Source organism: Sinohyriopsis cumingii, chromosome 5, assembly GCF_028554795.1.
Source record: "Sinohyriopsis cumingii isolate HCF-2022 chromosome 5, ASM2855479v2, whole genome shotgun sequence".
In the NCBI taxonomy this organism is placed as follows: domain Eukaryota; kingdom Metazoa; phylum Mollusca; class Bivalvia; order Unionida; family Unionidae; genus Sinohyriopsis; species Sinohyriopsis cumingii.
In genome coordinates, this window is record NC_142965.1 from 31,702,245 (window position 1) to 31,718,155 (window position 15,911).

At 37.2% G+C, this 15,911-nt stretch overlaps 1 protein-coding gene across 2 annotated transcripts in view; it reads right to left on the reverse strand.

The window, feature by feature from the left end:
• LOC149798885 (protein FAM43A-like) overlaps window positions 1–11,211 on the reverse strand; it is a 70,773-nt gene extending 59,562 nt beyond the window's left edge. For both annotated transcript variants that reach the window (XM_089957806.1, XM_089957805.1), the window contains exon 1: window positions 9,688–11,211. In XM_089957806.1, coding sequence (XP_089813932.1) covers window positions 9,706–10,689 — 984 coding nt within the window. In that variant the 5' untranslated portion in view covers window positions 10,690–11,211 and the 3' untranslated portion in view covers window positions 9,688–9,705. The remainder of the gene's footprint in view (window positions 1–9,687) is intronic.
• Between the last annotated feature and the right edge of the window lie 4,700 nt (window positions 11,212–15,911).

Sequence of the window (15,911 nt, forward strand, 5' to 3'; positions counted from 1 at the left end):
ATTAAACGGTTGTGATGATGCAATACTGACACGGAGAGGATCTGCTGCGTAAATGATCTAAAACAACGAAAAGGTCATGGAAGTGTTTGACACTAAAGAAAGGATTGGCAAACATCACATACAAGTTACATGGAAACTCCGACAGGCTAATCGTTGTCAATCTGGTTCTCTTAATGGAAGGACCCGCAAGTGACCGTGTCTAAGATGCTTTCCTTTACCGATCAGTGCCATCGCACCTCTGTCCACTTGAGTTTGTCTCGGGCTCGTCCAATGTGGGTGTGTGAGAAAGTTTGCCATTAGCATCCCGTGGGACGGTGGTTTTTACAGGGGTTTTCCCGCGTCCTTCCTATACTAGTTATACTAGCCGTTATGTTTAGCGTATCATTTGCTGAAAAAAGGCGTTAAACCCAAAACAACCTAGATAATAAATATCCCTTAATGGCAACAACCTATGCGACCTGTCATTTGTACAATATGCATTGTCCGAGTCTTAGTGACGCGTAAATGCAACTTTCCAATTATACTAGTCCGTACTCAAGAATGACCTCTTGTACATCAAAGTAACAAAGCCTTTTTGAAAAGTCATGCTTGTACATTATCCAATACATTAGATACGACATGTTTCTTTTTTTGGTTATTGCGTTAAGTATCGTCGTACATGCACTAAACACAAGCAAGTTACTTAAGTGTCCTGGCATCCGGAATAAAGTGCACTGACCAAAGACACACAACGGTAGCTCACCCGGTAGCTCACCTATGAGCTAAATAAATAAGCCGAAAGGCCCTAGTACTTTTTGTTTCCCTCTCCAAATTATCATAGGTCTGAATCATTAAACAGTTTTCAAAACAGGCACACCAGTTATCTTGAATAGTATTATATATGTTAATGTCAAGAAAAGAAACATGTAACAAGGTTTTTATGTCAAAAATTAAACTGCCAACCTACTGATGGCTAAGGATAATATAAATAAAAGATAAGTTGCGTGCACGTTGAGAAAAAGATAGTCCTCATTTGACTGATGTAACCTGAAAAAGTTTCATACACAACAAGAAAGAGATAGTCCTCATTTGACTGATGTAACATGAAAAAGTTTCATTCACAACAAGAGATAGTCCTCATTTGACTGATGTAACCTGAAAAAGTTTCATACACAACAAGAAAGAGATAGTCCTCATTTGACTGATGTAACATGAAAAAGTTTCATTCACAACAAGAGTTCTCATCTAACTGATGTATCCTAAAAAAAACTTCATACACAACAAGAAAGAGAAAACGAAAGACTACAAGTTACCGGTAGCGCTTTTCAATTTGCCAAATTACACTACTTTTCAGAACAAACAATTATTTTGCATTTACTGGCATTGGCCTAGAACACCATGAAGCGTTTTGCATGCCTCATTTGATTTTGTTGTACTTGTCGGTTCAACACTTAACAGTCTTACAAAGAATAGGAAAGAAAGTACGATATACATAGTTAGTGCTGAGCAACGGTAGTCCTACCGTCACGGGTTCTAAGGTACTAATATATTGCATTGTTTGCTCTTATACAACACCCAAACTTATATACAACCACATTTTCTGCCTCTTAGTCTGTACAGTTTGAGTACTCTTGAACTGTACAGTTTAAGTACTCTTGGAATGTACAGTTTAAGTACTCTTGGACTGCAAAGTTCAGGTACTCGTGGACTGCACAGTTTAAACACTGTTGGACTGCACAGTTTAATTACTCTTGGACTGCACGGTTTAGGCCATCTTGGACTATACAGTTTAAGTACTCTTAGACTGACTGCACAATTTAGGTCATCTAGCACTGTATAGTTTAAGAACTCTTGATTGTAGAATTTAAGTACTCTTTGGATTTACGCCTTATGAACTCAACTCCACTTTGACACAAACTGTAAATAAAGATTATTACGAATAGCAATTTCAATGGATTTCACTACTTCTCCTGGTTACCAATAAATACCAAGCTTGGACCTAAGGGAACATTTAGCATTGTGGAAGTTCTTTAATGTCATGCTTGACGTACATCATCGAATATTCTTCCTCATACTGACGTCATCTAAACAAACACGGAAGGCATTATAAGCTGACATGTATCTGAGATGTAGCAGCCCTGGGGTGTAAGGGATCTGTTGGAACTTCAGTCAAAATACCGTATACATTTTGAGGAAGTTCTGAAGTGTAGGCGTAAGGCAATGAAGTAAGTGGCCTGTCAACTCCTTGATACTTTACAGGTAACCTATTTGTAAATATTAGTAAAGGTGTTGGTCCTGAAACCCCAAAATCACATAGATAAAAGTTACCTTGACGTCAACATTAGGTCTAGAAATCAAGCAGTTTGTTTGAACCTTCATGGACCTAAATGACACCATACATCAGTCCAGATACAGTGGAATACAAGATATCAAATAGAAATCATGCATGTAGTTTAGGTCACATTAACTCTGACATTTAACCGTTTACTTCTAAATTAACAGGTCTAATCATGTGAGAAATTTCCTGAAGATACTTGGATTATAACTTATTATACGGAAACAAAGAGCGGGCAAGTGCTTGTGTGTGTGAGATTTGGATTTTTAACGTAGCTTTAATAAAAAAAAAATCAGTCATATCGCTACGATGTCTGCAGTGTGGCAGTTTATAGTAATGTCTAGCACTGTGGCATCATGCCGCAAACATGTAGAATGATGTCCCACCCAGTCACTTTATCTTGACACCAAGCCGAACAGTCCTAACACTAACCTCTTGTTGCTGAGCACATTTTTTATAAGCCTTTGGTATGACTCGGCCGGGGTTCGAAACCGCGACCTCCCTCATCCGAGGCAGATTCTCTGACCACTAGGCCACCTGAGCGATCAAGAGCGTGCAAAACCATAATATCTAAGTCTCCCCGTAGACATGTGAACGATAACGGACTTTTGATTTTATTGATGGTGTGTTTTTTTTTGTCTTTAACATTTCGGAGGTTATTTTTATAAAAAAATCAAATGTTTATACAAGCATAAGTGCTTTTGAAGGTGAGTTTATATTATGAATTATTTATCTCTAACCTTTCACTTCTAACCGCAACACTGAATATATTGAGAAAAAAGCGGCAACATTATTATTTTTTAATTTCTCGTGGTCATAGCTATCCAACTATGTTCGCCGGCAACTTTACTAGCCAAATTGCCATGGAAAACAAAACTTTGACAACATGCACTGGACTACATTACAAGCTTTATTTTGCGTTAAGGCAAGCATTATAACAGGGCAATGCTCCATTATGACAACAAATGGCGCTGTTTAATCAAGGACCTCACTGATGGCACCGAGTACGGTAGTCTGTCGATCTCTTCGATAACGCAGAATTTGACAAATAATTGTAATATTCACTTTCACATAAAGATGAGAACCGGGATTTTGTCATGAGTGTTGTTTTCAATAATACTTCCTCCATACGTTTATCAATAGGTTAATAAACCATTTTACTTCTTCACAGTTTTTGGGTGGTTCCCAGAACTTTACATTATGTAAGGTATTTATTTGAAAAATTAAATGTAAGAATCAGAGGGTTCCTAAAAAGAGATTCTAGACCTTTCCCAGACGCCAAAAAATTCCAGACCTAATAATGTGATAAGTTTACTGACTTAAAGAGGCTAAAATACTAGTAAAGTAAATCTGAAGATATAAAAAAGTATAATTTAAACAACAGGATTGTATCTCTATACTAAAACTTCTCCAACACTCAAAAAATCAGTTGCGTTATCGGTTTACGTACAAATGAAACGTTTTCAGGACTTTGTAACAAATTTTTAATTTTTCCAGACATTTTCGAATCATGGGAGCAGTGACAGCAAGATTTTTAAAACCGCCATCGTGGCAGCCATTCTGCAATAACGACTGGCTCCAGTTTCAATAGTAAAGACTCCGTGTTGATGTAACCTTTCATTTGGGTATGGAAGAGATAACAGTATTTTCAAAATGGCAAACCTGGCAACCTGGCTGCCATATTGAGGGCAAAGTTGCATTAAAATGCATTTAGGACCAAAAAAAACAGTATAATAAAATGTCTTATGGTGACTTGAAGAGCCATCTAGGAAACGTAGCTATAACAATATATATATATATATATATATATATATATATATATATATATATATATATATATATATATATATATATATATATATATATATATATATATATATATATATATACTATCATACAAGTTAGATAATTTTTAATTCGTTCTCTACGGACATTCGAGCCCAGGTCCGCAGGTAAACGGCAACCATCGCTTTGCCTGCACACACGAACCCATATTCCCTAACGACTAAACACATCACCAAAAATAAAAAATGTTACTCAATCGGTGTTATATGCATTCGTGTGTAGCAGACACTCGCATGACGACTTAGCAATTAATTTTCATGTATCTACACAGTAATTCCGGATTCCTATGAAAAAATCAAGGTATATAGAATTAATTCTTCAGAATTATAAATATACACCAGATAGAACGGAAAGTGCTTTCCCTGGATTCCTATAGAAGAATGATTGATAATAGTAGGCAGAATTAATATTTTAATACAAATAATACTATCATATAGGTTAGAGAATTTTTAATTAGTACTCTACGGAGATTCGAACCCAGGTCCGCGGGTAAACAGCACCCATCGCCTTGCCAACACACAGGAGCCCATATTCCCTCACGACTAAGCACACATCACGAAAAAATGATGTTAACCAGTCGGTGTTATATGCAATCATCGAATTAGTTTATTATGAGGAGCGATGACAAACTTGCATAGAAGCAACAATAAGGACAACTTCGTTACTCCTACGCGATATTAATAAGGAATATCAATACCTTCCCCGGATACTGACTAACCCAGAATATGTTTGGTATACAAGTATAATGTAAGAATTATTAATATACTGAATATATACAATCTGGCTAAAGCACAATCTGAAAATTCAACGTCACTGAAATTTTGGTTACCTGTAACCTTATCTCTAACCCCTTTCTATCAGGTGTCAACATGTGCACCCTTTACACACATTTACCAAACCGACAAGTTATGAAACAAATTCGGTGAATTTAGCAGATACACACTGTCAATCGCAGGCAAAACGGATGGACAGAAAGAGGGAGTATATCATTTAACACACTAAAGCGGATATATATAAAATGATCTTTATTAACTTATTGTATGTGTGTATCTATATTGAATGAAATATTTGAATATGGTGGAAAAAGAAACATACAGGAATCCATACAAGTTTTTCCATGCATAATAAATAAATAAATAAATATCAATAATAAGTTTAAGCGAAAGTGTAAGCCGATTTGCCAGTACAGACAGGTAGAATTAGATCGTCAGATCTCTCTCTCTCTCTCTCTCTCTCTCTCTCTCTCACACACACACACACACACGACCAACAATCAAATAGTCTCCATGGACACGTCTTCGAATGAGAATGAGAATTTTCGCAATCAAATCATTTAGTAAGTTAAACTGGGAGGTATGCACCAGCAACTGCTCGTATTTTGGGTGCCATCCTATGTTTGTACAATGTAAGAAAACATTAAATTGCGAACAGAAAAAAAATGAATCAACGCAAGGAAAACAGAAACTAAATGCGCATGCGCGATAAATTGTTAGAAACCAATTCAGAGAACCAATGAATCAACGGATATTTAAAACTGAATGTATTTATTGCACTATCTTCTAAATGAAAAATGAATGAAAGCATCTAATTGCGGAATGACAAAAAATGAATAGACGCGAAGACAAAAAAAAACTTAGCGAAAATTGTAACCATTGATTCAAGAATAATATCCTGAAAGATATGACAATATTGTCGTTCATATAATAAGTTTTACATACTTTGCCAATAATTTGCTAATAAATTCTGTTAAACTAATTTAAACAAAATATGAAAATGTTCCAGAAATAAACAATACAATATTTCCAGGTAAATTTAAGTTTAACTGTTTAAAAATTGGGGCATTTTAAAGCATTGTTCCTTCCGCAGATGAAATAACAGTTCTCCTTCATAAACGCAAGTTATCAAGAAGCAGTCAAACTCACATGTCCAACGAGTCCACTTATATTTCTTCAGTACAGCGTGCATTTCCTTTTAGAAAAGACCTAAAGTATTTAAAATGTTCCAAAACGTGAGATAACTGTCAAATGTACATGCAACATTAGGAAGGTAAACAAGAGATTAGAAAAGAAAACAAAAGAAAAACAACACAAAAATAACAAACAACTAGTATGCCTGGACAGAGACTTGTGAAAAACACATTTAACAAGGTTCAAAGAAAAGAGCTGATCATAAAAACGTAGGAAAGCCGTGGTCATACAATAAATCAGTTTGACAATATTCTCTTGTTTGGTAAGTATGATAGTATAAAGTGGGAGATTCCAATGGTATTTACTGGCATAGACAAATTGGGCGCTGAAGCGACCCTGATTTCTCTACCCGTTTCGTCGCCCCATTATAGAATATCTCTAGTATCCCACTCGCCCCGGTGGCCTAAATAGTTAGAGCTCCCGCCTCGGATGCGGGAGGTTGCGGGTTCGAACCACTTATATTCCAATGCATTTTTAATTTTAAAAAATGGCATTTGCAGATGCCTCGCTTGGCGCTCAGCATTTAGAGGGTAGCTTAGTTTCGGTAATGTGACTGGGTGGGACATGATGCTACATGTCTGCGGCATGATGTCCCAGTGCTAGACATCACTATAAACTGCCACACTGCAGACATCGAAACGATATGACAGATTTTTTTTTTAAAGCTAAGTAAAAAAATCCAAAACACACACACACACACACACACACACACGTATCCCACTAACGTATATCCTCCAATACACAGTGCCATTTACATTACTCTAACCTGCATTAAGATAACATCTTGCTTACAACTGTAATGTGATGCAAGATAACTTTTATATTAAGAATGTATCTCCATGTTAATTAACATACCAAACAAACTGTCAAAATACAGACAGGAAATTAAAAGCTGGAATGATGCAATTAGGAATGCTGAATTGCTGACGTATGCAGTACTACTAAAAAAAAAGGGAACATAAATTACTTAGATAAAATTGTATCAACTGCAGTACTGCATTATCACACATACCAAATTTGGAAAGAAATGTCTGCAAAGGTTAAAACAGGGCCAGCTCGACCATATAGGCGAACCAAGTGAGCGCCTAGGGCGACAGGCTTTAAGGGGCGCCAAATTTTTTTTTTGGCGGAGATTCTCTTCCATGCAGTTTAGCAGTCTATTGTCATTCCAAAGGCCGTTCTTGCATCTTTCACTCGGTCATTTATTTGGTTTATGCATCAAATGTTTGTATAATCGAGGCACTGCATTTGAACCATGTACTTATATTTACATATTATACGATGTATACCCCCACCCCAATCTGTCTCGAATACATAGTTTGCTATTCATTATGGCTTATACGGTAATGAACCATAACATTAAATCAGCAAGCACATATAATTGGAAGAAATCTGAGAAGCTGTATTTAAATAAAGAAGACGATGCACTATTTTAACTATAAAAATCTTGCTGTTTAAACGTGAATGAAAACGAAAACGTAAACATAACGAGATTTCTTGACCTGACTGGGATGACGAGAGAAAGCGATGAACAGCAAAGAAAAAATGGGCGGGTGGTGTTAATTATTGTTTTCTACATTTGAAAATGTTTGTTTAACAACATTTCAGACAAAAAGAGGATCTAAAGAAAAAAACTTGCTTTTGATAAATTCCAGCAAAATAGTCTTACTTAATTCTTTCTCCGGATCGGAACCTAACAACGAATCATGTGACCATGTTACGTAATGCCTAAAAAGACTCACAAACCCCCACCCCGAAAAAAAGTAACACAAGGACGACGGTGGATCTTGTTATTTTTCCTTCTGTCTCCCGATTTATTTAATTTTACATGAATATATGCTTAGATTTCACGTGATCTTAAAACAATAGGATCAACAATATTGAATAACAATTTTAGAGAGGCTGGAAAACTGTAAGATACAATGACGCAGAAGGAAAGTTGATAAAAGTACTTGCAAGCAGCCATTTACAGTTTGCATCAATGAATAGAAAATTCATGACTAGAATTATGAATGTAGCACTTGCAAGTAGCCATTGACAATAATGCAGAAGGAAAGTAGCACTTGCAAACTGTCACGTACAATTTGCATCAACGAAGAATTTAAATATACATGGATAGAATTGTGAAAGTATCACTTGCAAGCAGCCATTTACAAAATTGCATCAAGGAAGAATAGAAAATGCACGAATAGAAATATGACGGTATTACCTCTCCATATGCATTTCCACTGTCTGTAAAGATATGCACAACTTCTACTGTAGTGTGTATTGCATGCGCGAAATACCACATGTAGCTACATTTCATAACAGCCGTGGATCGCTTTGGGCAGAAAGCTGAAACGGCACTTTGCAATGTCTCTCCTGAGTCAATATCATGCACACTTTGCAGTGTCTCTCCTCAGTCAACATCATGCACACTTTGCCACGTCTCTCCTCAGTCAATATCATTCATACTTTGCCATGTCTGTCCTCAGTCAATATCATGCATACTTTGCAGTGCCTCTCCTGAGTCAATACCATGCACACTGTGCAGTGTCTCTCCTCAGTCAATATCATGCATACTTTGCCATGTCTGTCCTCAGTCAATATCATGCATACTTTGCAATGTCTCTCCTAAGTCAATATCGACCGCTCCGGGCGCCTAGTGGTTAGAGCGTCCGCCTCGGAAGCGGGAGGTCGTGAGTTCGAATCTCGGCCGAATCATACCAAAGACTTACAAAAACGGCACTAACAGCTACCTCGCCAGGCGCTCAGTATTAAGAGGTTAGTGTTAGGACTGGTCGACCTGGTGTCAGTATAATGTGACTGGGTGGGGCATCATGCTACATGTCTGCGGCATAATGCCCCAGTGCTAGACATCACTATAAACTGCCACACTGCAGACATCGTAGCGATATGACTGAAAAATTGTTAAAGCTGCGTTAAAAATCCAAATCGCACACACACACACACACACACACAATGTCAATATCATGCACACTTTGCAATGTCCCTGCTCAGTTAATATCATGCACACTTTGCAATGTAACGGGGGAAATTATTCACCTCAAAATTCAAATTTATGAAGGGGTTTTGTGGAAAGTTGGTAAATGATTTAAAAACTGTTCTTTTGCAGCAAAGTAGGGATACCACTAAAGAATATTTCACCCGGGCGCCTCGAATCCTCATAGTTAAAAGATTTTTTCCTGAGATTTTTTTCAGAAACAAAACATGTCACTTACCAGATGTATATAATTTTAAAAAAGTGGAAGCTATTTACAAGAAATCAGCAGTCATATATTTTCATGGAAAATGGTTTCGTATGTGTTCAACAAATTAAACATATAGTCTCAATTCTTTTCCACTTCATCCTTTATTCAAGGGTCAAGGTTTCAATAACCCCCACCCCACCAGCCCTAGTCGGCTGCTACCGTGTAAAGGGTATTGGGCTTTTTATGTCTTCGGTATGATATATAGTCAATACCGTTTGGAAGTGCCGTTAAAAACCAAACAACATTCATAAGGTTCCTTTAAATTAAGTGTACAAGTTTACTTTATCTATGATGACGGGCCAAAACTTACCTGTCGGGAGAAGACATCTCATAAACTTGTCACCAACGTTTCTTCCTCTACCACTCCTGACGGAAGATCACAGACGGGCTCTTCCATTTCGTCCAAGTTCATGTCGTCTGCTGGCAGCCCCTCTTTAAGGTCCTGCTCGTGGAACCCAGACTCGGAACTTTCATCGTCCGAATCACCGTTCTGAATACAAAACTGAACGTCTTCGTCTCTTCTAAGTTCTTCAATATCGTTCCCTATTTCCAAATCTATCACTCTTTCTGACAAACCGTCGATGTCTAACCTCAGCGAGTTTAAGTCTATATTTTGTGATTCGGATCCGTCAATAGAATCGGCGTCAGTGACGTAATCTTCCGCTTGCTCGCTTTGCGATTCGTAACCTTCGCATTCTACGTCTTCCAGTATCGCCCCTAATCTTGGGGCAGTATTCGATTTACATATCGAGGGTTTAAAATTTTGACCTGTACTCAACATCTGAGTCCTTTTAGGCAAAAAGGAACCACTTTGCGGAAGCGAATTTGTTTTTTGCAAAACAAGCCTCGAGTTTTGTTTCCTCGTTTTTTCTCTCCTAAACTCTCTCAAAGCGAATTTTAATTTTTCATGTAACACCAAAGCCATCGTTTTTGCATTCGCTTCATTCTTACATAACACAGCATGACACCTCAGTTCCATTTTCATCTTTTTTCCTTCATGCCTGTACACCCAGACGAACAGACGGGGATACTGGGGATGGGCCACACAGTAAGATATTCTGTGGGCTCTGTACTCCGTAAGTCCCTGTTCCTTGGTCACGGCTTTGAGCCCCGAGGTCGTAATGGTAAGTTTCATTTCGAGTCCCGGGTTGGGATTTCTCAAATAGTTGTTCCATATGACGGCTAATGGCTTATCTACACACCCCTCTCCTTTCATTAGCGCGGTCTGTACATTTCCCAAGTACCGCACTTTATAGTTGGGCTCTTTTTCGCTGATATCAATGCTTCCTCGCCGGCGAAATATACTCATCATGGGTGAACGGTTCCAGAGAAACACACCTCTACATCAGGAAACCACATGTACATACTGTGAATATTCGAATAATTGACTATATTCAGGAAGGTTCCTTAATTTTGAAACCTCCCAACTTCCCACACCTGTTCTAAATCAGCCCTTTTCTGACAATTTTTTGTTATAGATCCTAACCCACCTTATATTTGTTTTATAAACTTTGGTACGATATACTCGTACTCACGTAGTTATATTCCTGATCAACCGCAAAAGAGAATGTGTATTGCGTATCAGCGGCATATCAGCGGTACATCGGTGACACTGCCAGGTAAATTCCCAAGTATGAAAGAATTACTCCTGCGCCCAAATGCTCTTTTCCGTGTCACTGTTGACTATAGGACGACGATACAAAGTTTCTGAGACAGTCACGCACGCTATATACCAGCAGATTATGTAACTGTTCATTACAAGCGTTTTAATCAGCCATTTTCTTCTCCTAGAAACACCTGGATAATGTCATACATGAAGAACACTCATCATACCTTGTTGATGTCACATGATCAAATACTGCGATGCGATTGGCCGCAAAGCTACTACCGCGAGAGGTAATGGATTAACCCAGAAAATGTAATTAGACAGGTATTGTGATAAGTCAGTTGGCGTTGAACACAAAACGGCAGGAAGGAAAGCTTACAAAAGATAAAGTTGAGCCTGATTAAATTATGAATTACAACAAAATTGCCAGGGCACAATTCATGCCAAAGAAAAGAAAGGTAATTTATCGCCTGACAATGCATTTATAGACTTGCGGCGGAGCCATCAAATCTGGCGTCACAAGCCCGGAAGTATTTTCATTCACGTCCATGGTTGTAAAATAACGCATTGCAACTTACGGATTTTTTTTTTGATGGACTGTTTTTTCTTTCCTTTTTGTTGTTTGTTTTTAATCTCTTAAGCTTACTTTTCTTCTTTTTTATATTGGAACCAAAAGTGTTGCTGTTGTTGTTGTTATTTTAAAACTCCCATTTTCATTACATTAAAATTAAAATGTAAAGATTGTAAAAATTCCCTTGAAAGCCATCTGTTTTGTGAGCCAAATACAATACTCTCTTGAGTGTCAAGCATAACTCTCTCTCTCACTCTCTCTCTCTCACACACACACACACACACACATACATAATTATTTCTAAATTTTTTTTCTATAAAACAGATGTATTTGCCACAATTAAAATTTATACAAATATAACTATATTTATGATACTTTTATCTCATATTTGACACGTGTCACTTATGGCAACGTGGTGGACAAATGGAATGTTGTGAAAGTTGTTCACATCAAATGTAACACTTGAAAACAAATCGGGTTTAATTAAGTATCAGCATATGTTAATATGTAAAGTTCAGGAATCATTCTATGATTTTCATGAAAGCATTTGCTTGATGTTGGAATTTTACGCATTTTCCGAGGTCCACTGAATATTTTCTCGTTTGTTGAGTAAGTGTGCTTTATGTTTACTGGCTGTTACTGGCTTTTTTGTTACAACTATCTTGCCCAGTTGTTGGCATTCCACTTTTTGTTATGTCAGTAGTGTAACTAGTAATCGTAAGCTTCAGTGTCAACAATTCCAACTTTTACAAGCTCTCTAATGTTCACACATTGTCTTTACAGGGTGTCAGCTATAGTGCAAGCTTATTCTAATCATCGTATATTAGTCACAGATTTTAGATTACAACATGTACAACTATTAACATACACATAGCAGATTCCCCTACTATTATGTAATGGGGAGGGCTAGGATAATTTATTTTAGCTGAGATATTTTATTTTATTTTATTTCAAGATAATTATTTTTGTTTCAATAATATAATGGATATGATACGCTTTAATTTTTAAATAAATCAGCGCAATATATTTGTAGAGATATTAGCAGAGATTTTGTTTCTTTAAAAAGGCGTCCGACTCCTGTCCCAGAAAATGAAATTGTTGGTCTTTAATATAATTTCGGCATACCGTGCTTCGTATGTTCAGAAATGCTGCGGTATACAGAGGTACAAATCTACAGGAGCTTCTTCCATCTCCACCCTTACCCCCATTCTTTTTGGCTGTATGTATGTGGTATATCAGATGATAGATGGGATTCTTGTTAGAGCGAACTCTGTCTAAAAAAGAACGGTTAATATAAGAAAACGTCAATGACGATACAACATTATACTTGACGATGATTATACTAAGGGTTTACCGGTATCATGAGTTATCCTTTGCGCGCGCGCGTGCGTGTGCTTGCGAGTGGTGGGTGTGACTATCTCGCTGTATCGGTAGGGTAGTAAGATGTAGGTCTGAATATTGGGATTTAAAAAAAAAAGCGTGAAATCTGGAGTTGGGTAGCTGAAGAAGCTGTCATTCAAGAAAACACGATAGGTGATGGAAAACAGGTGTCATTTATTTTCACGACAACATGCACAAAGAGTACCGAAACGTATCACGATACGTAGATCCTGATACGAGATTATCTTGATACATATTTTGAGTTAATTTTCTTGCAAGCGACAAACGACGAGATTTCCTTTGTCACTGCCGTTCAATACCACCATAGTAGGACTTGTTTCTTAAACTTTTAAATACACAGAATAATTACTTTTAAAGACGCAATGTGAAAAAATGTAAAAGACATGTATATACTACGAAAAATGTGCATTTTCTTACAAGTGTAATTTAATTTATATTTTTACACAATTATCTTAAGTGCGTATCGCACTTACCACGATATGGGGATATACAAAAGGCAGGTCACTGACTCACGGTGTATTGTATCGTCATCAACGCTACGACATATTACATCGTGACGCAAGTATCGATATTTCTGGTACGTATTATTGTATTCTTACACTCCTAATCGATACATACGATCAATGGGAAACAAAACAATGTACAAACAAAACCGAAAAATTTGATTTTACTTCAGTTTTGACAAGAAATTTATTTTCCTGTTCTTCTTTTAAACGCATGTTTGCCCATAACTCTCAGGTCAGTCACTAAGATTTTTACTTCCTTTCAGTTATTTTTCTTGCTTTTCATTTCATCAGTAAATCTAACAAGGTCAGTATACCAAGCTGCTCTAGCGGCAAAGGTAAAACATCTTAGGACTCAGATACGCCAACCACAGTTTACTGTTTTTTTTTTCACACACGTCTTTTGATATATGGCTGCAACAACTATATATATATATATATATATATATATATATATATATATATATATATATATATATATATATATATATATATATATATATTTGTGTGTGTGTGTGTGTGTACGAAATTGAAAATCAAAATCCGATGACTGCTATCTCACATTTGTCCGCGTGGGTTCAAGTCTCAGGCTCGGCCTTCACGGGCATTCGAAAAAGCTTGCCAGTAGCTTCTCTTTTGTTTGTGGTTCTTCCCGGGGTTTTCCGGGTTCTTCCTCCACTAGTTATACTGGCCTATCATGTACTTATAAATCTCGATACGCCCACAACAACAACAATAAAATTAACCTCTAGGAGGGCCAATCTCCACCCCTTCTAAATCAAAGTTGTAACTCGAGTCTGTTATTGTTTATATGGCCTAGTTTCTTTTTAATGGTCTGAGTGTTACTTTTAAAAAATAGAAGTGCATATAAGGTTTTTAACACTATGTTAAAATATATGTCAAGAAAATAAACCCATTTCGGATGAGGCTGCTGTTTCAGGGCAATTCAAGTAGTTTGTGGAGTAGCGGTAACAAACTGATGCTAACGAACGGACCGACCCTACAAAACCAGGAACAGACCATTCCATAAGCTGTAATGGTATATTACCAGTAGAGCGAACAAATATCAAAACATCACATGCATCTATATGTTCACATTACAGGTATGCCATTTCCGCTCACGTTCTAACAGCGTGGAAGCTGATGTCGGTAGTCAAGTGAGCTGTGTCATTCACGAAAACAGATTTGTTTGTGGACAAAGGAGCCAAGTTATCAATTTTCATGACTCACTCCGCCTACGACGAGTATCACAGTACATACACTCATATCTCTACAAAACAAAACTCCAATTAAACCGAAACACGTCTGTATTAACAAGACATACATTGTTTTCTGCTTCTTCTTAAGGTCGTCAGTAAGAATAAGAAGCTAGTTTACATGGAGGTCGTTGAGGAAGTGGCGAACGAAGAGCATATATATGACAAATCATACAGACATCGGATTGTTTTACACAAATGTCTTATATGTTGCTACAACGCATATTTTTCACGCTGGGTATAAACTCATTGTAAGGCAGGACGCATCTGCCTTGTTTCTCGATTAACCTCATTTTTCCAGACATTTAGGAAGCGGTTATGGCTTTGCATTCGTGCGTTGCATTTTAAACTGGCCAGTGTATTTAATGACTGTCATATAAAGTATCATCTTCGCTAGCAAAGGTTCCGATATGTTAATCCAATCTACATATCATAACATTGGCTAGCGAGGATGTTAAACTATAGATTGAATGAAAATGCAAATACGGTAACCAGTAAACTTAAATCTGCCTTGAATGAGGTAACTGTAAACAAGCACAGGAATTAGCCATCAAACATTATCAGAGATAACGTAGCACCCCCCCCCTCCCCGTGAAGCTTTCTGAAAGGAAAATTCTCAATGTACTCAAAGTCCAAGACCCAGACTGTGTATTGTATCAAGTAGAGCTGGGTACCTCAAAAAAATGTGTGCCGCGGTATTTCTCAATGTATCGCGTTACGTATCACGGTATACCGCAATAATGTTAGTGACCAACAATCCAACAATTCAATGTTCAGGGCTGGAGTTTGACATTTTTGTGTAATTCGTTGGCAAAAACTGGTTATAGCAAAACAAAAAACCCTACCATACTATATCCATGATATTAGGAAAAATATCAATTATCTTGAGATTTAAAAAAAACAAAACAGCCCCCACCCCCTTAAGTAGCCAGAACTTTTCCTCGAGTAAATGAATTTCTATGTCTATGTCAATTGTTGCATAAAGTGCAATCGAAAAGCTGCAGCTACAGGGTGATGATTAAGCTTACACTATAGCCGATACTGCGAGGAAAAAATGCTAACATTAGAGAGACGATTGATCAAAAATATGAAGTGTTGATACTGGAGTCAACAAATTTCTAGCTAACTATTGATATAATATGTAGGAAAACTTTGAGTGGAATGCCAACACCCGGGAAAGATATTTATCAGAGAGGT